This window comes from Sinohyriopsis cumingii, chromosome 18 (assembly GCF_028554795.1).
Source record: "Sinohyriopsis cumingii isolate HCF-2022 chromosome 18, ASM2855479v2, whole genome shotgun sequence".
NCBI classification, from domain to species: domain Eukaryota; kingdom Metazoa; phylum Mollusca; class Bivalvia; order Unionida; family Unionidae; genus Sinohyriopsis; species Sinohyriopsis cumingii.
In genome coordinates this window covers 64529959-64557940 of record NC_142978.1, presented here as the reverse complement: position 1 = coordinate 64557940, position 27982 = coordinate 64529959, and the positions used below count along the sequence as shown (strand labels likewise).

The window sequence follows — 27982 nt, the reverse complement described above, 5'->3', positions numbered from 1 at the left end:
TGTTTAATATATTGCAAGGATAGCATTTCGATATTATAATTATCACTACTCTGTACACGAATTTTGCTATCCAATCTCTGAAGTTCATGTTTTGTCATACGAAGTATGTTCCCTAATCTTTCGGCAGTAATCAGAGAGAAGGATGACTTCTTGGTAGACAGATTTCCGGTTGATTTCCGTTGGGGCGTGGCTACAGCCGCCTACCAGATAGAGGGAGGATGGAATGAGGACGGTATGTAAAATGACTTGTTTCAGCTTCATCGTTATCTTACAGAGCACAAAAAATAATACCACATACAGTATAAATAAATCAGTTGGAATCGGGTGAAGAAGACGCCACGAGAAACTTTTTGATGAGAGAGAAACTGTTATATATAGTGTTTGTTCGATATAAATTCAACCCATTCGGTTGCATATGGGAAGTATAAGTCATATTGTAGTAAATAAAGATCGATAGTTAGGACATATTGCATTATGTTGGATCTTGCATGTCATTGGAATACAGCCGATTCATCAGTCATGATTATAGATTCTCTGTAATGCTTTATGTATTATTCTTTTCCCTCTCTGCTCAATGCACAATACATAGGATGTGATCCAGTACCAGAATATATCTTGTTTTTATAGAAAAATATGAGTGTTCTTGGGAGTTGATGATGTTTTCGTAAACGTCTTTGATGAATTTTAAATTTACAATTGTTCAAGAGACGCTTTCGTATGATAAATGTTTTAAAACGGTTTTAACGCTTTTATATATGGTTTTGTATAATGAGGAGAACGATGATGTTTGATGTTTGAATGAACCGATATTAACCTGTAGACTGATTCAGAATTGTGAATGTTTATCTACATCTTTACACACATAATCTAATGTGTTTTAGTTCCTTTCTTTAGTTTAGCTAAAAGTATCACGATGACAGCAATTCGTAATTAGACCCTTGTCGCCTAAATGATATCTTAACATGTCATACCTTGAAGATTTAAGGAACTTTAACGCATGACTTAAGTCCATAATTTTCAGGAAAAGGACCGAGTATATGGGATACTTTTGCCCACAACGGACGTCTGGCTAATGGCGACACGGGCGACGTTGCGTGTGACAGCTACCACAAATTCAGAGAAGACGTTCAAAATGTCAAAGCGCTGGGGGTAAATATTTTATGTTATATTTGAAACAAAAAAATCATAGACCTCCTAATATGTAAATTAACATTAATTTATGTACAAACATTGATCATATTTTTGTATGTGATTTACCAAGCCTAATAAGTACTTCTCATAATCGTATATACTCATGTGAACAAGAACCTGGAGCTGGGCACATCTGGAAAGATGAAAGCAAAAGCAAAAAAGGTGGTCAAAGTACATGTGGTACTTCTAAATAAAATTGATTATACGATTGTCATGTCTGCTTTGTGAAGAACTATTTATCTTTATGAAATGCGGATTTTGATATCTGTCTGGAATTTATGAAATGCGGATTTTGATATCTGCCTGGATTAAGTATAAAGAGACACAGCTTGAAAAATGGAAAAAAATTGTATTTATGGTTTAAAATGGATAGCTCTTTTCTAAAGACTATTTCAATTTTATCATAGAAAGTATCAATAGTTTGGCTCTTTGGAACGTTACTTTCGGTTGATCTGGTAATTCAGTACGATAGAATCTCTCTAAAATATAACATTATAATAAAGAATTGTTAATGGCAACGAAACGGATTCATGATGGAATTCCTTCTGGATTTGCTTCAGTGTCAATTTTACCACATAGAATGGGCATATAGTAAGATTTCGTCACGAATATATATTTTAGAGATAATGATTATGATAATGGTTATTGCCACAGATAATGTTGTTTTAGGTCAGTCTCTACCGGTTTTCTATCGCATGGAGCCGGGTGTTGCCAGATGGAACCTTGAGGTCACTTAATCCCCGCGGGGTGGAATATTACAATCAGTTGATAGACGAGGTCCTGCTCCAAGGAATTCAGCCCATGGTCACCCTCTACCACTGGGACCTGCCTCAGGCATTGCAGGACACAGGAGGATGGTTGAATGACTCTATAGTGGGTCATTTCAATGACTTTGCCAAACTTTGCTTCGAGAATTTCGGAGATAGGGTAAGTTAAGTTTATCTCGTCTGCCTTAGTATATGAAAAGACTTATGCAAATTACTTTTTTTTGCGTCAATGCCTACAACGTTACAACTTCTTAAAATGTGCTTGCAACGTTTTTTGGCATTAACATGTTAAATATAAAGCGCGGGCTGGAAATATTCCACCACACTTCTCTTTAATTATGTATTTATTTATTTATTTTGTTACTAATATAGTTTTTAAATAATAGAAAGAATTATAAAAAACAAGATAAATGAAATCAACTAGTTATTTTTGTCTCTATATTAAAAAGTGAAAATTATAAGGGGTTCAAAGTATTATGAATTAACTCCCAAATAATCCCAAATGTCGTATCACAAGTACAAAGGTATAGAATGTTCCAAATGACTTTCAATAGTCTTGAATGTATTGATGTACAACAATGTTGCAATCCAGAATGTCTTTGAATGAGTTCACAATAATTTGATATTAACTTGAAAGCAACTTGTTAATCCAAGCTCAATGGGCACTTATTAATTCTAACGAATATTTAAATATATATTTCCTCTGGACACAACTGTCAAGGATTCCCAAAGACTGATCTTAAAACAGAAATGAATTATTTGTTTACCAAGTCCTTATTTATTCTCATTTTCACTTGACCTTGAACTCAAAAACTAGGCCAACATCTTATTTAAAACTTAAAATCATGGACAAATGCTCGCTATGTTTACATAGTGTTTACAAATTACCATTATCTTAATCTACCATCTAAGATCATAGACAAAAGATAAGGACAAAGTATAGATATACACGGGGTCTTCCAATCGGTCTTTTAACCTGTTTCCAGCTCCCCATATAGGAGGTCCTTTGAAAAACGGTTTCCTTCACTCGGGATACGTGTTCCTACTAAGGTAAGCGTCTTTTCCTAAAAAGGATTTACATACTTGAGATCCCTGCTCAATCAAGCACTGTGATGTTGGGAACTTTGTCTCTCAATCCTATATAAGAGTTCCGCCATCTTCCTATTGGCCCATACTCATTTTATCAGTCTGGAAAATATGGTGGCAGCCTTCCCGATGAGCATATTAAGTTCTATATTGAGGGAAAGATTATAATTAATGACCCCAAGCACATGAATTCATGAACTACCTGAAGTTCAAAGTCTTCATTTCAAATTGATGGAGGATTATCCACGCCCTGTCGCATCATCTGTGTCTTGTTTAGGCAGATGTTGAGCCCGTCGTGCCTAAGAACGTTTTCAAAACGCTGCAAATAGGATGTCCCTCATCCATTTCAATTACACTTCGTTTTCCCCCAAAGTCTGATAAAAATGCGGAAGTAGAAACCATTTTTGGCTGATCCGAAACTCACATGAACAGGATGGAAATGAAGATGCTGAATAGCGTGTGGGCAAGGACAAAGCCCTGCTTCACGCCGCTTCTGACGCTGCACTCTTCCGATAAGGAGACATTATGCATAATGGTCCCTTTCATGCCTTTTTGGAAGTACTTCACAATACTGATTATGGTGGGTGGACAACCAATTTCTGCTTGGATCTTGAAGAGTCCCTCCCTGTTAACAAGGTCAAAGTCCTTGGCAAGATCAATGAAAACGACATTTGGAGCTTCTTCAATACAACCTTAGAAAAGAGCTTCACCTCGATGCTCAGAAGGGTAAAGTCATAAACTTACTGCAGTTGCTACTATCACTTTTATTCTCATGAAGGCTGAAAATATATCATCCTTACTGTCTTGTGGTACTGAGCCTTGTTTGCAGCATTGGTAGAGAATTCATTCAGTTTTATTAGGAGGGTTTCCTTCACGCCATTGATGACTTCGGCAGATATGCCATTATTCTGTGGACCTTTGCATGAGCGAATGCCTCCAGCGCTTGACTTAGTTCTTCAAGTGATGGTTCACTATCATGCTTGTCCATGGTTAGTAAGCACTCCACATCAATTAGGTCATCCTGACTGACCTTGTTTTCTCTCGAATATAGATCTAACGTTTCGTCTGCTTCGGAAGGTCTGTTATGATCATACCTTTGGTAGTCTTCAGCGGGACAGTCTTTTTATGTGGGTCTAAAAGCCACTTTGATACCATGCTACATACCCTTAATGTCACTCAGTATTGGCAAAGGTCTGAATCCCTAACAGAGATGAAGCCAGTAAATATTCGCACAGCTTCGTGCCGTCTGCTAAGCCTTGTTACTTGCTGTCCTGTGAACTTGCATGTTCTTCTCAGTTGGTGAGGTTTTGTAGCGGCAAAAGCCTGTTGTTTCTCCTCGATAGTAGGAAGCCTTTCTTCTGAGTGAGCTTCAAACCAGTTATTTGAGTTTCCATGCTTAATGTCAAAGGCTGAAATTTCGGCGAAGTCGACAATGTCTCTGAGATGTTCCCATTTTACAGTGATGTTTGTTTTCGTTGAACTGGGAAGGACTTCCTCCAGAACTGTAGCCAAATCAAGCACCTTCGCTTCTAGGCCTCTCTTGATTGTGTCAATTCGAAGCCTTCTTGAAGCAATGTAGCTTCTTTTGCTGGAGCTTCACTTTGCTGCACACAGTTGAATGATTAGTGTCACAGTCTCCACTATGGTAACTGTGCGTTATTTGTGCACTGCTTAGGTTAGAACATCTTGTGAAGATGAGACCAAGGCGATGCCAATGCTTTGACCTGAGGTGTCTCCCGGACACACTATGTTGGGGTTTGGTACTAAAGAAGGTGTTGGTGATGGCAAGACTGTGATGGCTGCAGAGTTCCAGTGGGTGCGGCCCATTTTCATTCATCTACCCTTTCCTAAATGCCCCAAGCAGGTTGACCAGGACCTATGGTCTGCACCGATTCTGGCATTAAAGTCATCAAGGATGAACAGTAGCTCTTGGAAGGGGCACCTCCAATGGTAATCCACTGAAATCGTCATAAAGCCGGTTTTTAACTTATAGACAGCATGTTAATGCTGGTGCATGTGCGCTGACTATACTGACAAAGCCAGCTGATGTCTGAAGCTGAAGTTTCAGGATCCACTCACTTGTTGGTACCGGTGCTTGACTATGTCTCAGATATGACATCAAAGTCACATCGCGTAATCAGCTACGTCGACAAATTGGATCTGTACGCGACTATTTTTTGCGCGTAACGGCAAAGGTTTTGCTGACGCAATTGCTGACAATTTTGAGAAGAACAACACAAATACTGAGGCAAACACCAACATTGTGGTTGAGTGAGAAAAACGATGATGTCAATGAATTACTATCCAGAATTGGAGCGATAGCGCTTTCCGATCCTATTAAAATGAAAATTATATTACATAAATGTATCGACTGAATAAACAATTAATGATAATGCTTTGATTATAAATGTATGCCTACCTTACTTGAGCGCAAGCGATTCGCGATAGACCATGGAATAAAAATGCCAAGAGGTGCAAGAAAAGCACACAAAACGTGTATTACTAAAACTTCCTCCGGACAAAAAATGATTGACTGTCAGACAGCTTCGTGCAACACCCTCGCGCGTGCATGATCACTAATGAACACTACACATTTCGTATCTCAACTAATAATGCCGCTGAGTTTGTCAAGCATCGTCGTTAACGAGCCAAGCTTGTTCTACCAACATAATATTGTATTTCAGAGGAAAGTCAGACATTGTTCTCTCAAACGGTGGCCGCAATTAACTTCCTCTGCCAGACAACAGAGGTAGTTAGTATTGCTGTGCCCCTATGATTTCTCTGCGCCTTACGTTTTCTTAGAGAGCGTATGGTGGCTTTGAATATAAACAACGACATTCCGCTGTGCAAATTATGGGGACAACGAAGTAAAGACTACACAGAACTTTATTAAACGACAAGGAAATCATATTGCTGGCTGTGAAGGACGGTCCAAATTTCTGCACTGAGGTGCATAGTTCTCCCTCTTTCAAATTGATAACCGCAAGATGACGAGCTATTTGGTTGCGGCTCACAAATACAATGCCTTGGCTATCAGCGCTTAAACTCAACGCCTGCATGTCGCCACTATTTATTGGTGTGCATTTGAGCCCACGAGATTCATTTGGTTCGTTTTTGCTAAGCCCGTTGTAAGTTCGTTTGCTTCAAAGGCACTTCTGAGCTGTAATAAATAAAACACTCAGCTGGGTGCCAGACAGTTCCATCGTAGCACAACTCTGTAATAGTTTGATTCCTCAGAGTTACATATTCCTTCTAAATGCTAAACAAAAAGCTTAATTTAAACGCCCATTTAGTCTTACGTGATTTATCTTGCATTCGATTCAGAGTTTTATCCGTATTTCCGCATTGCACACGTAGGAACTGTTTAAGTTTTTCTCTGAAGTGCTGAAGTCAGTATTCTTGGATGCACCAAATCCAACTCTAATAAATCCCTATTCTTTTTTAATTTCACTCATCCTATAAAGCTAAGAAAGCATTAAGATGGAGGAGGAGGATAATAAATTTAAACTGCATTTGAGTTTTTTCATTTCAGTTTGTATCTTTTGTGTTGGGGTTTTTGAGTCGTGGTAGGAATTCGATTGATCTGGCTTATGAAGATCGAAATATTTATTTATTTATTTACTATTCCATATTTAATGAAGTAGTGCATTTTGCACTCTGCCATTCTTGCATGTATGATTCAAGATATTGACAGTAAATAAAAGCAACGTGATACAAACTGGGTAATGGTCACTTAATAGTTTACACAAGGACCTCAGTTCCATTGATGTTTTCTGATTCCTGACAAAGACATGATCGACAACGGTGTATATATTTGTCTTTGTCATCTGTGATAGCTCCAACAGCTGAAAATACTCCTTAATAAAATTTCAAAATTAATGATTTTACAGTGTGCATAACAAATAGCTTGAACACTGCAAAAGTATGAATATAACGGGCTTTATCCTAAGAAAATAGGTCGTTTCGTTTTTTAAATGTTTTTGTTCAAAGTGATTCTTTTATATCATCGAAGTACAATAGGTAATGACTGATAATAATAAAATCGTATATGATAGTGTGAGAACCTAGGAGAAGTTGGGTATCAGGATATGACCAAAAGGAAACTTAAAATGATGAAACAATGTAAGAACAATTCCTTTGTAAGTGCCCACTACTGTAACTCTGACACCGTGAGGTTTCCTAGTTTACAACAGCTCTAAAATGAAAATGGTTAAAATTTCAATCCTACTTTTGAGCTCAATGTAGCCATAAGTTGGCTTCTTCCGAAACATTGGTTTTATATCGGTATATTATTCATCCAAAAACTACCGTAATTCTTTCATATACGTAATGTAATTTACCACTACGCATAAACTGGTTTCGTAGCTCATAAAATATGTAATTGCGTGTGTCCGTTTTGTGGGAAATGTGTTATTTCGGCTGAGGCTAATGATATGTGACAGAGAGCGAAGTTATCACGCGAGATTTGATGCTGAACGTTTTGTGGAGAATTATATACATAATCGGTACCGGGTCGTCTCTGTTCGTTTTGAAATGAAAAGAAAACAGTCGTCAGCAGTTTTCAAAGCGCCAGATGGAACGGTGCCAGTACGGTTATTGAAAACGATTGAAGATATAATAAATCTATAGGCTGGCATTATCTGGTGTTTTACGAGGTACTCGAACAGCAATGTACCCTCACATCTGGTTGAGTTAATCCAGCGATCATTCAGTCAGTTAACAAGAAATCGAGATGATGTCCTCTATGTTCTTTTCAACGACTTTTCCACGTTTTTCGCTAGAGATAATAATTACCTGTGTATAAAGAATCTGGTGAAGAACTATTTCAGGGAATGCTGCACTCATTTTAAACAAACCCAGACAGTTTTCTTTCCATCTCCGGAACGTAAGAGACTCACAAGTCAGTGATATGTTGGTAACAATGAAGGATGGGAAGGAGAAATCATGCTTGGACTATATAGTCTTATAGCTGAATTTTGAAGCGAGTTGGAGACTTTGCTTGAGACACAAGCACGATTCATTAAATACCTTCTTAATGGCATCCTTGAGCTGAAGCCCTGCAAAGGTACAATCTGTACAGGAGATGTATGGTGTCTTGTTCATAACATATCAGCTGCAGGAGTTACCATCGATCGTAGTAAAGAAATGGCCTGATGCGAAATCAATTATATCGGTACAAAGATTACTTGGATTCTGCATTAGTTATTGCCGATTCCAAAGTAAATTTGCTGAGACAGTGTCTCATTTTCACCAGCCTACGGAAAAGACAATTATTCTTCTCTTGTTACGACTATGTGCTCCTAAACTACCGGTAAGTAAAAGAAAAAGCATTACCAAAAGGTTTAGAAATATTCAACGAATACTTTAATTCCAAAGAAGACAAAAATGAAAATTTAAAAGGAATTTAGATTATTTACCATATTGTGATTCATTCTCAATTAATACTAAAGGTTCTATCACAAGTCGAAACGTATAGTATTCCGAACGAGTTTTTGAAGAGTTTCGAATGAATTTCAATCTTGAATGAGCTGATGACAGTCACAATGATATAATCCAGACTATCCTTGAAAGAGTTCAAAAAATCCAAAAATAATGATTTAGGCAAAAAAAGGCAATAAGCATATTGTAATTCCACTGAATAATTTTAAATACATGATTCCTCTCAAATTAAATCTAAACACAACTAACAATGATTCTAGAGACTGGACTTGCAGTACGAATGAATAAGTTTATTACATCAGGGCTCTATATAAAATCCTATGACAAAATAAGATTACAATGACCTTGGTTATCCCAATGGCAACGTATTGCCATTAAATTCACAAACAAAATCAGATGTTTACTTACACTGTAGCAACCAACATGACCAAAATAAGGTAGACCTTAAAATATCCAATATCACTATCCTGAACATGATGTTTACAAATGAGCATTATCTAAACTATAATTTACAATCACGGAAAAAGTTAGCTTTGTAACATGTTGCTTACGAAAGACCCTAACAATCTACAATCGTGGAAAACAGATCAACACACATAGATATATATAACATTCATGACATGAAAATCAATCGGCATTCGAAGTGTTGCGTACAGTGCTTGTCTGGACAAGACGGAATGTTAATGTTATGTCACGTGCAGTGAGATGTTGGCCGTTGTAAACCACATTTGGTATTTCAAGATCTAGTTTTACATAAGACAATTCATATTTCGTGCCTATCATAGCAATCTGCTTTGACTGATGAACTTCAAAAGACCTGGAAAAGACAATATACCTTCTATTTTGAAGACCTATCAGCATATGAATTCACAATAGTACACATGCCTGGGATATAAAGACACAGAGGACATGGGAACTTAGCAGTTGGAATGCTGATGAGTCGCTGGATGATTCCATCTCTACTCAGATAACCAAGTTAATTGGGCGTAGTACGGTGTGCCGAAGCTGCGACAGGCCAGTCAACTATGTTCGGATTTGAACCCAAGTACTTTATCACGTCTTTACTGTTAATTTTTCATTACGTTTCCTTAATTTTTGTTTTAAAAATATAACATGTTGAGTAGCTTTTCTAACACCATGATAAACATTTCGTTGGGGAAAGGACCATAACGCGTTAGATGGTTGGAATTATCAAGGCCGTACAATGCATTAGAATGCAACAGACAGCTGAACACGAACGCGACGTACACTGTGGCTTATATAGAATGTGCAGGTAACGACCCTGTTATCAGAAGTGAACATTCTAGATGTTATTATTCGGTCAATGATTATGGTTTGGTTTAATATTGATGAGTGTGATGATGCATGTGTCTGATCTATTGATTTATATTTTATTAATATGAGAAGCAGTGGTGGATTAAACGACCATATTTGCGTTTTTTAAAAAGAGGTCTTTAAAAGAATGTTAAAATCTTTTATTTAAAAAAGCAGATCTGAGCCTTTCGCAACAGCATCACGAGGACCGCGTCTTTGAAGGGGGTGTCCACGGTGGTAGCAGGGTGTGTTATAAAATGTCTGACTTATCATTGATGTGTTGACAGGTTGATCAACCAAATATTTTATCGAAACCAATGCGATCTCGTGTTCTTGGATCGTGTACATTAATTATAATAAATTAATGTGGGGCTTTCTGAGCATAATTATGTCCATATCGCCTGGACACCGGGTCTGATGAATAATTCGCTGTTTATGTGTATCAACGCCATTTATGATAACCAAAAAATTAGTTATATTTGATCCCTTTGGGGATCCGAAGATATCGCTGTTTAACGTAATTGACATTCGTGTTTTTATGCCTGCCTCGTGAAAATATTTTTGCTGGATTTGTCTGTTTGCCAAGCATGATATCATCGTAAACCACACAATTTTTGATGCCGCCATTAAGATCTTCGAAAGATGATGCGTCATTGATGTCAGCGAAAAATTCAACAACATCATCATCGGGCGATAAGGAATCATTTGCGGCTTCTTTGAATTCATTGAAGAAGTCTTAACATTGCTGGTCGACTGCGGATGGGGCTACTAAATAATGTTTGTGCCATTTGAGCCATCTTATTATCAGGTTGACCTTTATCAGACCGAGGTGGACCGATAATGATGGCGCGGATAGAATTGGGTAATGCTGGATGATGCTTGATTGGTCCTTACTCTTGTGTCGATGAGCAAGTCAACCACATGCATGTTGTAGGAATATATTATTATGTATAATCATGAGTCCTTATTGTGTACTATGTATGGTCGCTGATAATATTGAATTAAGAGCAACAATGACAACGAATAGTAGGTGAGAACTTAATGGTATGTGCGTAAAATGAGGTACAACAATATAAAGTTGTGTCTGCAGCGATTCACAAATCGCTAATCGCGTCTCGCGAGACGCCAACCAAAGGTGGTGATTTCGCAGCTGCGCTCGGGAAATTACCAGAAACTCCATGAACTAAGTACCCAGGTCAAAAACGTCTTCCGGGATATAATTATTGTGGTCATGGAACCCGACTTGGTATCAGGCTTGAAAAGGAAAACCGACCGAAAACTGGCAAATTTCTAGTGAATTCGATTGATCAAGCGTGCCAAGCTTATGCCGTCGCTTATAAAAACTAAAGTTCTGCAGCAATGACATACCACTGATGTCAAGCTGATTCACACGCTGAAGTCTATAAAAAATAAAACTATCCAAGAGGATAATAGAAAGGCACAGCGGCGATTAGCAAAGTCGCTTCCGTTGTGGATGTCAAGCGTGATGTGGCAGCAGAATCGTTGGCCCTACAGGCACTATGGCAAATGTATCTGCCACAACCTAAAACGATGCAATACGGACGGTTTGATGTTAGCAGACTAAACGAAGTTCATCAAGCAGCTATCTTGTTTTAGCCCCAAGACAAGGTACGCACATCCACACACAAGTGCGCGCTGACGCTCGTCGACGTTGCAGAAAGAAACAAAGAAAGTGGAACCATTATCAACAAAAACATGAACTGAAGTCGCAGCCGCGTTTGAACGAATTTATCGGCGTGGATCAATTCAATGACCACAGTTGTTGCAGATTGATCCTGGCAAAGCGTGTATTGGTGAGGTAACATCGTTGATACATAATGTTGAATTCATACGCGCACACGCCGCCATACATTGTGATCATGCAATCGTTGAGCGATTTATTCCAACACTTGCTGAGCTATTGGTTGGACATCAGTACGCCCATGAATTACTGATGAAGAACACTTGATCTTGTGAATGGGTTGCAAGACTGCCATGCGTAACAACTTTGTTTACAAAGAAGTGACGCGCGGAATTGCTATGAAACCCATCGATGCGATCTCGAAGATACACATACCAGCTAAGCGACGAGACTCGCAGGCGAGACGATTGCTGGGCAGCAACGTGACATGTGTTTATATGAGCCTGGTGAACTTGAAAGTGGTAAAAAAAAGGAGCAACTGTTCCTATATGGAGTGTAACCACACATAAAAGTTTCAGTGTGTTCAGATCTATAGGTAGGCGTGTAATATACAGACAAGATTCAGCGCCTCATCAACGTGGATTTGTCCGTGAACAATTACAGCTAATTCCTGAATATTCACAATTACCACCGGCAGGATTCGCTAGCGAATCAGGGCACTAGTCTCGACGTCGGTTCCATTCAAGACATGTCATGCAACATTTTCGCGCATGTGGCCCAGGCTAATACCCACGGTAAATTGTCGTGGGTCATTTGAAAAATATTGCCACAACATTATTGTGTTTCATAGGGAGCAGTGGTTAGTTTGGCGTTGTTACAACTCCATGTTAATTCAGAATGAAGAACTAACTCGCTCTTTTTTCTCATCTCGCTGATAGCCAGCTATTTTTTCTCATTACCATGCCGGAGACTAGCACGCTGGGTACATCCTGAGGTTGATTATAAACCATCCTGTGTAGTTTAAACATTCTTGTAACTCTCAATACTGGTATTGATATCTGAGACTGTTGGTCTCTGCGGTGAATGAATTTTCATTGACTGGCACACAGTCCAACATGATGGCTGTACCAAGCGCCCTTGAAAAGTTTTTGCTGGGTTGCTGAACCTGGAATCGCCACGAAAATATTCTAAAGACGAGTATCCGCTGAGCGTTAACACAGAGAAGCTGGTGACTCGAGAAATTTCTCCTTTTGGCGCTTGTATAGTTCCGATTAAACTGAATCGCGAACTATTTTCCTGGATGCAGCTTTCAGATCACTAGGGCGCCATAAGTTCCAGAAATGACCAATGGATGTTTCTGGAATTACACTGCGCATTATCTCAGATTTAATCCTGTCGTATTTAAGTCTCATCATCTTTTTAGCGCTGTTAATGCTTCGTCCACAGCCCTCTGGTCTTCTAACATGTTCTGATAATAATCGATACAATACAAGGTAAATGGAGGATGTTGTCCATGATCGCCGCACACGATAGGCGCCGTTGATTTTGTCGATAGGCAATCCAAGAAAATGTGTTAATGTTTCCTTGGACACCGTACATATTTCGTCCCGAATGATGATTTTAGGAAAATATTTTTCTCCTCTGGAGTCCATTCATCACCGCGCCATAGAGAGAAGCTGTGGTAAGTATTGGACTTAAACTATTCAGGCTATTACTCACTGCGAGAAAGCCTTATGGGGTGCCACTGGCAGGTACAAAAAAATGCGCGATAGGTTTGCTCGATGAATTTAGAAACCGGTGAAAGAAAAGTATTTTCATCAGTATCTGCTGATAAAAAAATATTTCGATATTCATCCAAATTCAGTACAGAGTGTAGCTGTTGGTACAACATATTCAGCCTTATCAAAGCAGTATAATAATATAAAAAAAACTATTTCAGTATATATAACTGTTAACAATAATAATGTATCATATTTTACCACCAATCTCTGAAAATAGAAAGGAATGCAATGATGCATTTCAGTCTGGCTTAGTACACTAGACCTAAAAGAGAGTATGATTCCCATGTGTGAAATCAAAACACTACTACCCCATTTTTGGTTTGGCTTTAGTAGCTATGAAATCAGCACGGGCCGATTTCATTTTATAAAAGCCAGGCAGATGTATTCAGGTACAAATAAGACTCATGTTACCGAGTTAAAATGGCGTAGTGTTTAGTAAATTAAGGGATGGGGGCTCTTGGGGTCGGATCCATCATTGTATTTATAAGGCACATAAATTAGCCTCCGTGTATGTGTGTACACTCCCAGGGAATGCTCATTTCAATGTGGTTTGCTAGCAAATCTAGATCACCAAAGGATTATTCATTGTACTTATAAGGCAGAAATGAGTTTGGTTGTCTGTGCATGCATATACACTGCTAGCAAATCCAGTTCCTATACAGCCATATGAGGAACAGTCGAAGATACTTCCAGAGGTTTATGAGGCGTCCGACCCTACTGAGGAGAGGGGGAGAGGGGAGTTGAAGTGGGTCGAAACTCGCTTTCATTTCAGCAATGCGTAATTGTATATATCAGTTCCGAAATATATCTGTATAACAAGCGTCCATAATCTAGTGGTTCCTTCCGTCGTGGGTTAGAATCACATCTTGGATGAAAAAACAACTTTATTGTATATTGAGGAGTCAGCCGAGCTTGGCTGAGATGATTATAAGCTTACAGTCAATAGGTAATATAATTATCGATATTAATTGCTTGACCTAGACAGGTATACTTCTTGGGTTATTCAAGTCGCTTTGGCCACCCTCTGAAATTTGCTAGCATGTCGGTTGGCAATCTGGGGTCGCTGGGGCGACTGTTCACGCACAAATTAACATTGATCAGTACAGATCCTCTTAACTGTTAAATAGGATCTGAAACATCATCAGCTTACAGTAGCAGCCTGTTTTCAAAGGAAATACTACTAATGTGCATCACCTAGGCGCGCCATCTCCTTGTGTTGACTTATGACACATTTAATTAAAACATTATATTTTATATAATGAACTAATAAAATATTAATGCCATTATCTCTGTGATTGAGAAATTACAAACCAAAGGTATGCCACTTAATTGATCAATTTGATCCTGAAAACAATCAACGACGATTTGGAAATGATACAAGAACGACGGGAAGAGAGTAGATACACAGTATCGGCAGAATATTGATTTATCAAATTTTTCCAACGCGCAGTAGAAAAGTCCCTTGCGCGGGTCAATAGCGATAGCGCCTTTGCTGATTGTGTTTCACTGGCGAGCGCCGTTAGGAAAGTTAGATTAAAGCTGTCTCGAGAAGTTGAAAAACAGGGTACATGTGCACGTTCGAGACAGTTAAGGAAAATTTGTGACGGATTCAGATTGAAAACAATTAACCATGCAATCCGAATCCAATGATAGCGAATCCAATAATGTGGCTATTCAGGCAGTGAACGAAATAATATTCGTTACAATTGTTTTAAATAACCAAGATTTTCGCAATCGAATGGCCAGGGGGAACACTGGAGAAAGCTATAAAGAATATATCCTTGTGATGCTTGTGAAGACATTGACCCCTTCCCGCCTGATGGCTACCATCCACAGCGTCAGAGACAAGATTTACAGAAATCGTCGAAGTAATATTAACTATTCTCCGCGATATATGACGACCGCCACCATCTGGATCGTTGTTATGTTTAAGAATTGTTTCTCCTTCCATTGATTCCCATTTTTGAACCAGTTGTGGCAGCTGAGTATCAATAAGTGTAACTATACGACTCTCACTTTACGCTATATTAATTTCTGGAGCTGGAAAATTTGTCATTAGTAATGTACTGCTAAGTTCCTCTATATCGGTTTCTGGATTTAGTACTTCATCTCTGGCAATTTTATAGTAAGCTTTATGTGCATACATTTTCATTATCAGATAAACGTTCACTAAGAGAGCTGGGGTGATAATCCTTGGACCCAAACTCGGCACCCCATCCTCATGACATCGACGAGGTTGCGAAAACATCCCCTTACATATCCCATAGCTGCTCGGTTAGTAAAGTATTCAAAAGTAAGTCTTGCCCGTGCTTCTTCATTTCCGTATTGAAGAAGGAGCAGTGGAAATGTGATTGTTTCTAAGGCTTTTATAGAGCTTCAATTCCATCTCGTATTTGTCTGGTAGTTCTTTCGTATCGTTTAACATTATCTTCTGATTTATTTATTGCTGGGTGGTTAAAAATATGACTATCAACATTTGCTCGAAGATCCTCAGTTATATCAAGTAACTTCACGACGCAGTCCGAGACAGGGGCGGGTCGTAATCCGCCCTCCTGTATTTGAGTCAGTCATAATCGTTCTGATTTAGGAGGACGATTATCAGTGACAGTTTCTGGCCATCCCAACACATTTCTAATGGACGAATGATATTGGTCAACGGCGTCATCGGGCTTGGATATTACATTGGTGGTGTTTAGCGTTAGCTCATGTACCGTGATAGCGATCATCCTTGGTCTTATGCGCAAATAACAGTGAATTATTAGCGAATTATTCTATTATATTCTATTCTATTGTATTATATTATATTATATTATATTATATTATATTATATTATAGTATTAATGAATTGTTAGCGAATAATCCACCAAATGATTTTGCTCTGATGTTCGGCCAACTATAATAAACTAATAATTTTATCAGTACGATCTCAAGTGACTGACCATTGAGCATGCTTCTCGGTGTAGGAATGCTGATGTCGACCTCTGACTGCGTTGACGTCGCTGATATCATCGTAGTCGGCGGCTGAGTTCTGTTAGCAATAATCTGGTTCAGCCGTATAGTTTTCTCGCGTTAATGTTAAGAATATCAGCAACGCCGACGAATATCAAAATGCCAATTAGAACTGCGGGTAATATCATGTCATAAGCTCGTCAATGATGTTTTCCACACGCGTGATTAAATCTGTTAGACTGTGTGGGATTGGGAAACTTTTCATCCAGATTGATTGTCGCTATATAAATATTAAGTAATCACCTGAGATGTTCAAGCAACAAATTCTAGACACCACCAGTACATCGTCGAATTTACTCTTTTGTTTTTGGGATCTAATATGAATATTCCCTGGTATTTTTATTTAGAACGACTGACAAAGTTCCAGAAAATGTGTCGGTTGAACGATGCCATGGATATGTCGTAAATATACTAAATCGCGCAGAGCTGAACAACGAGAGCCTGTACACACCGGTGATTTAGTTATTTTGTTTTGACCATGTTGTTGAACTAGACCCCTGCGTGTATAAAACATTAATGAATTACACCTGCTTCAAATCTTTCTGACGAGCTCAGCAACGTCAGGGATTCCGCTGAATATATCTCCTAGCATTGTGTTGATCGCGGTGATTGATTTTTGAACGTTGGCTGGATCACCGAGTTTTGAATTAATTTCTGCGAGCTTCACGTTAACGACCATTTGACTTCCAGATAAATTATTGGTGATTTTTATCAAGTCCTTCAAAGTTTCAGCTATGATCCGTAAACGCGCTTACATGAACATCATACTCAGCCCGCAATGTGGCTAATTTATTATCAGTCGTTGCGTCATCGTCGTCCACGAAATTATGGTTACCTCAGAAGAACAATTATATTTCCGTTCATGTTGAGTTCACCGATCATGGTATAGCCGGTTTTAACAACACGTTTATTGATGAGATCTTCCGTAAATATATACCATTATTAATTATTAACCTGTTCAAAATGACGGACGGCTATGCCGTTGGACGGTTATGAGGTCCAATTGTGTATTCGTGTACGACTTTGTGCGACGATATCACTTTGATAAAGCGCTAAGTAAAAGCAAGAGCCTCTGGACAGCATATTGGTGGATCTCTCAACGTCTTTGTTGGTACTGTTGAATACCAGATCGCAGGAGCTATCTCCAGGGCAGTGAGATACGCTAAAAATATGCTTGATGGCGCCAATCCATACGAATCAAAATAAACAACACTACGTGGATTCAGTGGGTTCACTAGGGTTGGTGTCACCCAATGCGTTAACTTACGGTGTTACCCCATGGACCTCCTTCCTGCACAAAATTTCAAACCTTTCATAGACAATCATTTTGGTGTCACCCCCTCTGATGGTGTCACCCGGTGCGGTCTAGTACCCACCACTACTGCGTGGATCAATAGCGTATGCAACACAGAGAGTACCTGGACCGGAACTTCCATCGCGATTAATGATATCAGATTAAACGCGGTTTCGTTACTATGGTACCTGATCACGCATAAAACTTATACATGGAAAGCATGCTTAGCGAAATGTTCCTGGTAGTCGCAGACCTTGACCTTTCTGTTAATCTTAGACCCCACCCCATCCCCTTTCTCTTTTTTAAATTCCCATGACCCGGCCTCGTCGCCTTTTTCAATGCCATTACGGCAGCTATCAATGCTATTATAGCTGCACAAGGTAGGAATATATCACCAGCTTTATTGTATCTTTGTTCGCACCCACGAAAAGATCAAGTCTGATGCCAGTAGTATTTGATTTCTTGGCGTTACTGAAACGTTTCATTTGAAGTCAGTTATTGCCAAATTATTTGGGCCTTGCAACGCCGTTGATTTTAAGAATATCGTTGTTCCTGATTTTTTTTACTGATGCCGATTGTAGCTTTTCTAATCTGACCTGGTGACAGAGTAACACTGGCGTGTTGATAGGACATTTTATATAACATTATGAATGATTCAATAGCGATTTTTCTTACGGGTGAATAAACAACCCTCATTCGTCCACCAGCACCGTCGAGCTGCATTGTTTTGTCTGATAATACTGCAATAATTGTTCTGTAATCAGTAACACAAGCTGGCAGTGCACCTACTTGAGCTGGAAAATGCATATCAACGACAGATTGTCAAAACAAATTAAAGGGTTTCAGCGAGAAATAATAGATAGGATATAATATTGTGAAATCCAGCTGAGATATTTCCAAACAGTAATAAGCATTGTGATCACGCCTTATAAATGTCATCAAACAATGATACGCACGTGCGACATAATTGTTCACAAAATCCAATAACACTTCCTGATGTCCATTTATCCTCCACTGTGATTCTTCTCTGAGAATTCTGTCGTCTAGCATCGTGAAAAGCTTCAAATATATATCGTGGTGCTGAAGCTCCCTGTTGCGATGCTGTCTCCTATGCAAATGTACCAACAGCTGTGCTTGTAATTGAGTTCATGGTTATCGTCAGCTACGACAACGTTGATTTAAACGTTAGCAACCTTTGTTCTTCAGCGAGCAATTGTACCATTGTCGGCATCCACAGTGCCGGTTTTGTCGTCATCATCTTCCAGTGAAGCGCCGCAGTTGCTTCTGAAACAATGCCTTCAGCGTGCTAGATAGTTTCGTCATCAGTGCCACGTCAAACTAGTGGAACAGTATGTTTCGCCCCGAAGATATCTTCTCAACCACTTCTGTAGAAACCGAAGATTTGTGATAGCGGTATCGTACAGCTAAATCTCCCTTGAACATCAATTTGATTTTTACGTGCTGCGAATTACAATTTGAAATCCGCATTGGTGCTGATGAGTACATTCTCAACGTCATTGTCAGCATTGTCACCCCTATAAGGGAGGTGGTCCGAGGAATGCCTTCAAGATCTCAACATTTTCTAAGCCCTCGAATTTGAAGAAAAAAATTCACATTTAAAAACGCCAAAAAAGGTCAGTTCACCATCCACACACCCATCAGCTGCTTGAGAAGCACGAATTGGGTATATGGTAGATCAGCTGATTAGTATTATTGGGTGAATCTTAATCTCTTTATTATGTTTCTGATCGTTCGTGGGCAAGTTGTTTTCAGAGGCATGGGTAATGTATTAAACCATGGGTATATGCTACTTTTATTTACATATCCGATGTTGCATTTGATAGATTTTAATGAGTATTTGTTTGATTATGGGGAATCGATTTTGAGAAGATGTTTCTCAAACCGAATCATTATTTAAGTGGTAGGTACAGTCCTTAAGGTAACTTTCTTGATATAAGAATGCATTGAGTTAGTCTGACCTATAAAGTGCTTTGTACTGAGAGAAAGGAGTACCGTTGTTTGTTGGTGTATTTCGGAACTACTTCGCAATAAGTCTCGTGAAAGACGATGTGCACATCAGAAATGTGTGCTGATAAAATATATGACTGCGAACTAAAAAGAAAGAAAAAAAAAACATACAGGTGTGAAATTATATTCTCCTGAATGTATGGTATTTAGTTTAATTTATAGTGCAATTATTTAGCGAGTTTTAAAAGCCTTTAGTGACAGTCTTTGCTGTCTTAAGGTCCTTAGCCATATAGGGGAAATCAAAAGCTCAAGCCAAACTCACGCAGTTTGTTTGATACATTTTTGTTTCTTCTTAACTTGATCTCGCCTTATTAAATAGATTCAGGTTGTTCCTTCTACCGTCACTAGGGAGTTTCAGACCCGTGGCCCAGCTAATTTCACAACCGTGGCTAGGCTGCTTCCAGAACCGTCACTATGTATTAACCAACCTCGTGGCTTGTTACGACAAACCATTTTACAAAACAAATGTGAAGAATATACATTAAAGTTGTATAAGTAGTTTTAGATAAACAATCGTCATCTGTCCAGAGGTTTCATGTGCGTCATTATGTCTTCGAATCTTGAAGAATCAAAGTTTTAACACAACCATAGCCCTATCAATGTAAGTAAATATGTGTTCATTTGTTTATATGGCTTTTGTCCGGTTTTATCGGAGATGGGGATGGCTAAGTTATATATTTATCATTAAATTTGTTAGAAAATATAATATATTCTTGTTATGCAGGTGAAAATGTGGATAACTTTCAACGAGGCGTTCGTTGTTTCTTGGATGGGATATGGCATCGGAGTGTTTGCCCCCGGTGTGTACGAGCCAAATGAAGGGGCCTACAGAGTAGCGCATAACATCATCCGATCACATGTGAAGGCCTACCATACGTACGATAAGCTCTTCAGGAATCATTACCACGGTAACTTAGCACATTCGCAACATTTCGGCCAATCCCAGTAAAGCTCGAATACAAATTCGAATATTCGTATCTCGAATACAAAATCTAGACTTCAATCTTTGCACTAAGTAATTTCTAGCGTTGTATCTAATCACAACTGGTTCATTCCGTACATTCTTCTTTTGTACAAGCGCATTAAAGAACACATTTTGAATATATGGTACATATTGCTAGTGGCAAACATAGCGTAAGATTTATAACATAATAATTATGAATACTAATATAATCTTAAATATCAAAAAATGTTATATTGATGTGAAACAGAATATGTGATTTATTGCATGTTTATATATATATATATATATAGTGTCCTCTTTACAGGGAAGGTCGGGATTACAATTGACTGTGACTGGAAACAGTCGGAGACATCATCAGCCTTGGATCGCTACGCAGCCGAGAGGGCGCTGCAATTTAAACTGGGCTGGTTTGCCAATCCTATTTTTGGAAACGGGGATTATCCTAGCGTGATGAAACAGTTTGTTGCACGTAAAAGCCGAGAGCAGAGTCTTGCCAAATCTAGACTCCCAGAATTCACCGACGAGGAAAAGCTAATGAATAGAGGTTAGATGCACCCGATGTTTTAGGCCTTGAAGTCGTATGGTTGTCTCAAAAAAGAAATAGTTTTTTTTGGCGGGTAACAGTAGAAGAAACATAAGATGAATAGAAAAATGAAAAAGCTGACTAAACCTCTAGAATTGCTTAGAAATTCAGTGTAGTGTTCTGGAAGAAAACTATATATAAATTTTTCTCAATGAATATTTACAATGCCGGTACTACTCATATATCAGATTCCGAAATAGGCACAAAACAACTTTTGTACTGAAAAGATTACACTATTTCTCACGTTGTACTAAGTCGGACCGTTAACGATAAAGCACACATAAACTTTGACAGTACACTACCTCAAGAAATTATTCATTTTTTTTTAGTCTTGCATGTAAATTAGGTTTTCAATTAAACGTCTGGCCTGTGTATAATGTTGATGGATTATCACACAGTCATTATCAGTCGGCACATTAGTGTTGTCACAAAGAATTATTACCTCCATTTATCACAATGACACTCAAGTAACGAGACTGTAAGTGGTTTTATTATAAGAATGTCAGCATATTTTATTATATGATAATTAACAGGAAATTATTTGTTCTTTCTTATTCCATATAAAATGCGCGAATACGAAACTCAAAATTTCAATCATTTTTCTCGCAACGGTCCCCAAAATATATAATATTTGCGAATCGCGTCGTACAATTATCGTAGAATCAACTGTGCTATCTTCCTCGTGTTCAGGTGCTGCTGACTTCTTTGGCCTGAACCACTACACCACAAACTACATTCGGCACAACGTGAGGGGAGACCACAGTTATGAGGGGGACCAGGATCTGGATATATCCTTTGACGATTGCTGGAACACGTGAGTAGCGTTTCCTCTTCGTCAACATTTAGCCATCACCAGCTTTCAACCAATGAGAAATTTTATATTAAAACTCCCTTGGTCATTTATTGATGGGCTTTTCTTCTGCTTACCTCTGTCCTTTGGGGATGAATATAATCCTTCTCCATAACCATTTCTTTTCAGTCACAGCATAAAGTGTCAAAAATGACATGTCAAGAAATTCCATTACGGGTGCATCTGAAAAGTTAAGGAAGAATGAAGTATACGACTCTAGTAAACCAGTAAACGGAATGATGCCCTTGTAATGGAAATTGGAGCTTCAGTACGTTTGCACACGTCGTATAATTGCGTGTTTCTAAAACAGAGTGACAACTTTGTTTCATCCATAAACAGCTGTTGGTATATATTACTTATTATGTTGTCGATTGATCCAGCATTTATACTCATTCATCGCTCCTTTGACCTAGTGGTTAGAACGTCCGCTTCGAATGCGGGAGGTCGCGGGTTCGAAACCCGGGCAAGTCATGCCAAAGACTTATAAAAATGGTATAGGGGGTTTCACGGTTAGTATCTCCCCTTGAACACACCAGAGGGCATATCGGTGCAACTCACTTCCGGATAGTTCAATCAATTAAAATGGCAGATGTAGATCAATAAAATGTGACAGACGGCTCACATTATGCAAGCAGGATCGATATCTCACTATCTTAAAAAGAAATTCTATCAATATTTGATCAATTTTTTTTACATCTTTTTTTTCTTCACCAACTTGCGCTGCTCCCAGTTTTCAAATAAATAGTATCTGCCCATGTGAGAACTTATTATCTTTCCATTACTACCTTATGCTCTAGCTTGTATTATTTGAATGTGCGAAGTGTATCGCTGCGTAAAATGTTCTTGCAATTTATCTCGCTTGAAGAATAATGAAAATATGTTTATTTTGTACAGATTCAATCATAGCAGTTAATGGAGATTGAACGACAACGAGAAAAAATTCTAACCTCTTAAGTTTTTTTTAATTATTGATTTAGACTGTTGCTTTTCTATTAATGTTCATTATATTTTTCATGAAATAACTTGAGTTTTTTCAAAATGCACAAATGTCAACCACGCTTGAATAGACAGGCGCACGTACGAGTCTCTTTGATAATTATTTTAAATTTATTTCCTTGGCTTTTCTATTAATGTTCATTATATATTTCATGAAATAACTTGAGTTTTTTTCAAAATGCACAAATGTCAATCACGCTTGAACAGACAGGCGCACGTACGAGTCTCTTTGATGATTATTTTAATTTTATTTCCTTGAACGGTTGAAAATACAATTTGGAGAAATATCGATGTTAGACACACTATGCATGTATAGGACATTTGTGGCTCTCACCTATCTGTCTGTCTGTCTGTATGTCTGTCTTCTTTCATCTGGTGCATGGGTATGTATATCCTCGAATGAATGTGTGTTCGCATACGTATATTACATAAGCATACTTCTGGTTAAAAACGAGTATAACATGATGCTAAGTTAGAAAGAGTGACTGATAAATAAAGACAACAAATATGAATAGTTGTGAGTATCCATTTATTATTGACTTGTAGAGCATGTTCTTACAAGCAGTCTCTTTTTTAAATCATACTGGTTGCAATTTTACATCCGGTCACGTGGATCAAATATTGATTTAAAAGGCGAACCAAAGTAATATGACGGAATCTGTGAAATAATTGGATCTTTAAAACTTACATATTTGAGGCAAGGAAAGTTAAACAGAATTAAACTACTTTTAAGAGGCTGTTCTAGATGAATTTGCTGGTGGCAATCAGAAATGTTGTCTAAAGAACCCAGCAAATTTGAGAGTTATTACGTGTCAGCATAAGCAAAGAAAATTCGTCCGATATTTGATGTTTCAAAAGTATTTTAAAAAAATGAAACAAGAAAAACGTCATTGGGCATGTTATTTAATCTCAGTATTGTACGATATTTACACCCAAATATGAATAAATATTCCGTCTGCATTAATTATACTCATTTATGGTTATGATAGCTAATGTAATTATTGCTTTGTTAAGTTCCTCTGAATACATTAAAATACTGTTCCATTTTTTTATATATAAAAAAAAAAACTTTTCTGGTTTAAAATATTCAGCATTACAAATCAGCTGACGTATTGAATTCGTGTTATAATTTTCTTATCGATCTTGTGTTATAAATTTCTTAACACGTGTTATAAACGAACTATTAGCCTTGCGAAAATAACTGAGAAAGAAGGATATATCAACATATAAAAAATGCAAATTGTTGAGATTGTTTTCGTTAAAGTTATATAACCAAACATGTGCAATAAATGTTTAAAATCGGAGAGCAGAGTGAAATGTTCCTACAAATGTATCTGAACTTATGGATAATGAATTTATATTATCAGATATGGACATTGTATTTAATTTAATTATTTGATATCATTTAAGTATGGAAAGTAAATATTATTTAATTATCTGATATAATGTATGGACACTGCATCTAATTATCTGATTTAATGTCTCTAATTATTCTCCTAGTATGAACAAAAGATGTTTGGCATATATAATTGATTCATTGGTTTAACCATAATGATCTGTAGCACAACCTAGATACCTTCCTTTGCTGACTATGTTTCGCTAACCAAGTGTAGAACGGTGAACTATCCGGAACTGGAGAAAAAAAATTGGGCATGCGCATTGGAGCTAAGAGAAGTACTTTTAGGCGCTACGATCAGTAACTCCGTTACAGCCGTGAAACCCCCTATTAGAAGTGGTAAGACTGCTTGGCCTGGTGTAATGGTAATGTGTCACACTGCAGACATTGTATATAACTTTATTTTTTTAAAGCTACGTTAAAAATCCAAACACACACACACACACACACACATTTCACGGTAAAACGATTATACACTTTTCAAGTTTTCTCGATACCTCCTACAATCTGATGCAGCCCAAATGTAATGTTTGGGAGGTACAAGTTTGTGCTTCTTAGATACTACGCTGAGTGGAAATTATTCAGTGATGGCCAGTTGACTGTGTCTAGCGAAATAATTATCTGATAAAGCTGTCTATACAAGTATCCGTTCTTAAACAAACTGTAAACATACACACGATACTTTTGATCCTCTCTCTCTCTCTCTCTCTCTCTCTCTCTCTCTATATATATATATATATATATATATATATATATATATATATATATATATATATATATATATATATATATATATCGTTCGCTCGCAACATCTAAATAAATAATCTTCCATTCCACTATTCCGCCTGTTAATCAAAGCTTTCTTGTTCAGAATCACGAATAAAACAAATTTAAGATAAATGCATCTTGTTCATACGTGTGTAGGAAATGTCATTCGTACGCACTGTGTAATGTCCAACTGGCCAGTGACCGTACCGTGCAATCTCAATCTGAACTTTATCCAGATTTTCCAATGAATTGCAAACCAAACCAGAGGTATGTCAAATGTTGGTCAGTGTGATTTCGCAAGGAAAATTATGATAGGCACAGCTTAAACTGATTTATTTCTTGTTTGAATGGGCACCCGACAATAGAATAGTGGTGGGGATCCTATGGTTTTACAATACCAATGACCATCTAATATATAACAAAACAAAACTCGTATCATATTGTGGTCACGTGTCCGCTGACTACGAAAAGTGATGATGGAGTTTTCAGAGCCTCGACCCTATATACAAATTTTGGTAATTTCTCTGGCCACCAAGGCGACGAATAAAAATCTGTAACTGGTACATTGGTCTGCATATTAACTTAAATTTTGTCATAGATGAATATAAGAAGATGAATTTATTCAACGACTGCGCCCGTGAGAATAAAACCTAACGAAGACCAACGAAATACATTTCTAAAAGAATCCTGAAAAAGAGGAGATACCACTGTCAGCTGCAACTCCCAAATGAATGCAGTATTCACGATTGAATCATAGGCTAGTAAAAAATATGTTAGCGACTACATTGTACATGTATTTGAGGGAGGAATGCATTTAAGTTTGTATGCAACATTTGCTGCTTCACTATTTTAGTCAATCTGTGTTTCTATGACAATTTTTTACCCACAATTCGCAAACTTTAATTATATTCATAGCTTTTAAAGAGAATCATCATTTTTATTTTAAATAATACTACTGTTTACGTGCACGAGTGTGCATGCAGTTCTGACGCTTGCTTTGGGTTAACACAATCTGAATTTGTGATAAGGTTGTAAGTAATAAAACTTCAATGTTAAGGGTACAGGTTGCAACTACTGATTTTTTATTAGATTTGCATTACATGTTCTTGTTCTTCCTAAAATTTGTTATCCCTGAAATTTGCAGTGCGATATCTTATTCCCTGAAGCATTAATTCATGGTAACCGATGTAATACTTAACGCTGCTCTTGATAAAATATTTATTTTTAAGTTTTGCTCTACAATTGTCGGAGATTCTGTGTAACAATTGCGCCTACGACTCTAACTTCTGTTGTTAGGTTGAGATAGAGTAATTACGTGGAAATCTTATCCTCAGATTACTATAGTTAATCATTTCGTTGGAAAAGGAAATCAACTGTCAACAAGTATAACAGCCTTCACGCTTTCAACGGAACTAATTATGCTGTTCTTGTACAATCATCTTACATAATGACGATGGGGATATGTCTTGAAATGTTCAAACAAGAAATATAACATTAAGCGGAACAGTATGCTACCCGAAACCTGATTTCCTTTCCCAGAACACACTTGGTACTTAGTGAATAAACTTCAGAATAGTTTATAGAAACTAAACATGCAATTATAATTATAATTTTTTTAAAAAATCAGTGGCAGTTACACGCTGAGTACCGAAGCTAATTCTTAAGGCTGCTGAATTTTACTTGCCTCATTCTGGTTCATAGAGGTGGTCCATTCGTCTTCATGTACGTGTACACTATAAACTGGAAGATCATGTTATTTATGCACAGCAGTTTGGCGAAACAGTTACTCCATGTTCATGCTAGTTTATGTAGTGGAAATGAAAATACCACGAATCCAAACTTCAGAAACATACAAATAATTACAGAATGGTTGTTTTAAGGTCTGCACGGTGAAAATAGTAGATCCAATCATGCCTTGTGAGAATTTCGACGCAATGTCAAGTCATGCAAGAGTTAATCGATTTACTGCTGGAATTGTTGCTCTAGTTTGGTAGCATTCTATAAGGAATCTATGGAAAATTTTATTCTGTATTCACAAGCGGCCTGGTGAATACACTGAGGCCAGAATGTAAAGGGACAAAGTGTCATCATGTTTATGGAGCTCGTTTATAATCACTTTGGAAGTCTAGACCAGGTAGATACAGTTCCTAATCATCTCATCACTGACCTGGAACGAGTATAAATATCCTGTCGTCATTGAAACGAGGCAGAAAGATATCAATTAAAAAATAAACAGAACAGTTATTTTACCTAAACAATTACTAACATTAAAGGAGCTAGTTCCTCGACGTTTGTTGCAAGCGTCAATGCTTACACGTTAATACATTTTGGAATATTGCATTCAAGAAAAGAAGACGTTACAGCAGATTCTAATGATATTTTTTGCTTTCATCAAGCTATATTGAAGAAGGAATGGCATTGCAGTGAAAAAATCACAAAACCTTATTTATCAAATATGTTTTAAACGTTCCTGGTCAGTTGACAAGATATTTCTGAAAACTAATTTGAATTTGATACAAATATTGTTCCGAAAACTTGCCGGGGCCATCTTTAAACTACTTTATGATCGATTGATTTAACACCTATGACATGTTCGTATGAAAAGCGCTCTGGGTTTATTCACTGGCTGCCATGGAATGTTTTTTGCGACTGTTGTTTGTAGTAGATATGGTAGTCTCAACTCTCATATCAGCTTACCGTTCTCAGTTTGACAATGCACCAAAATATGTGATCAATTGTAACGTATTGCACGTACATACATGTACCTGTACATACCCATAAATAAACGTAGGCATACAAATGTATATGTACATGCACGCACATACAAGTGTACATCCAGTCGGTGATGCAGATTGAATGCTAATGGTAGTCAGA

General features: G+C 37.7%; 1 protein-coding gene across 1 annotated transcript in view; it reads left to right on the top strand.

Moving 5' to 3' along the window:
* Positions 1-27982, top strand: part of LOC149776802 (lactase/phlorizin hydrolase-like) — an 85789-nt gene that overhangs the window by 19703 nt on the left and 38104 nt on the right. The window contains exons 9-14 of the mRNA XM_089941498.1: positions 128-232; positions 1022-1149; positions 1861-2118; positions 20276-20459; positions 20820-21059; positions 21789-21912. Of these exons, the coding sequence (XP_089797624.1) occupies positions 128-232; positions 1022-1149; positions 1861-2118; positions 20276-20459; positions 20820-21059; positions 21789-21912 (1039 nt within the window). The remainder of the gene's footprint in view (positions 1-127; positions 233-1021; positions 1150-1860; positions 2119-20275; positions 20460-20819; positions 21060-21788; positions 21913-27982) is intronic.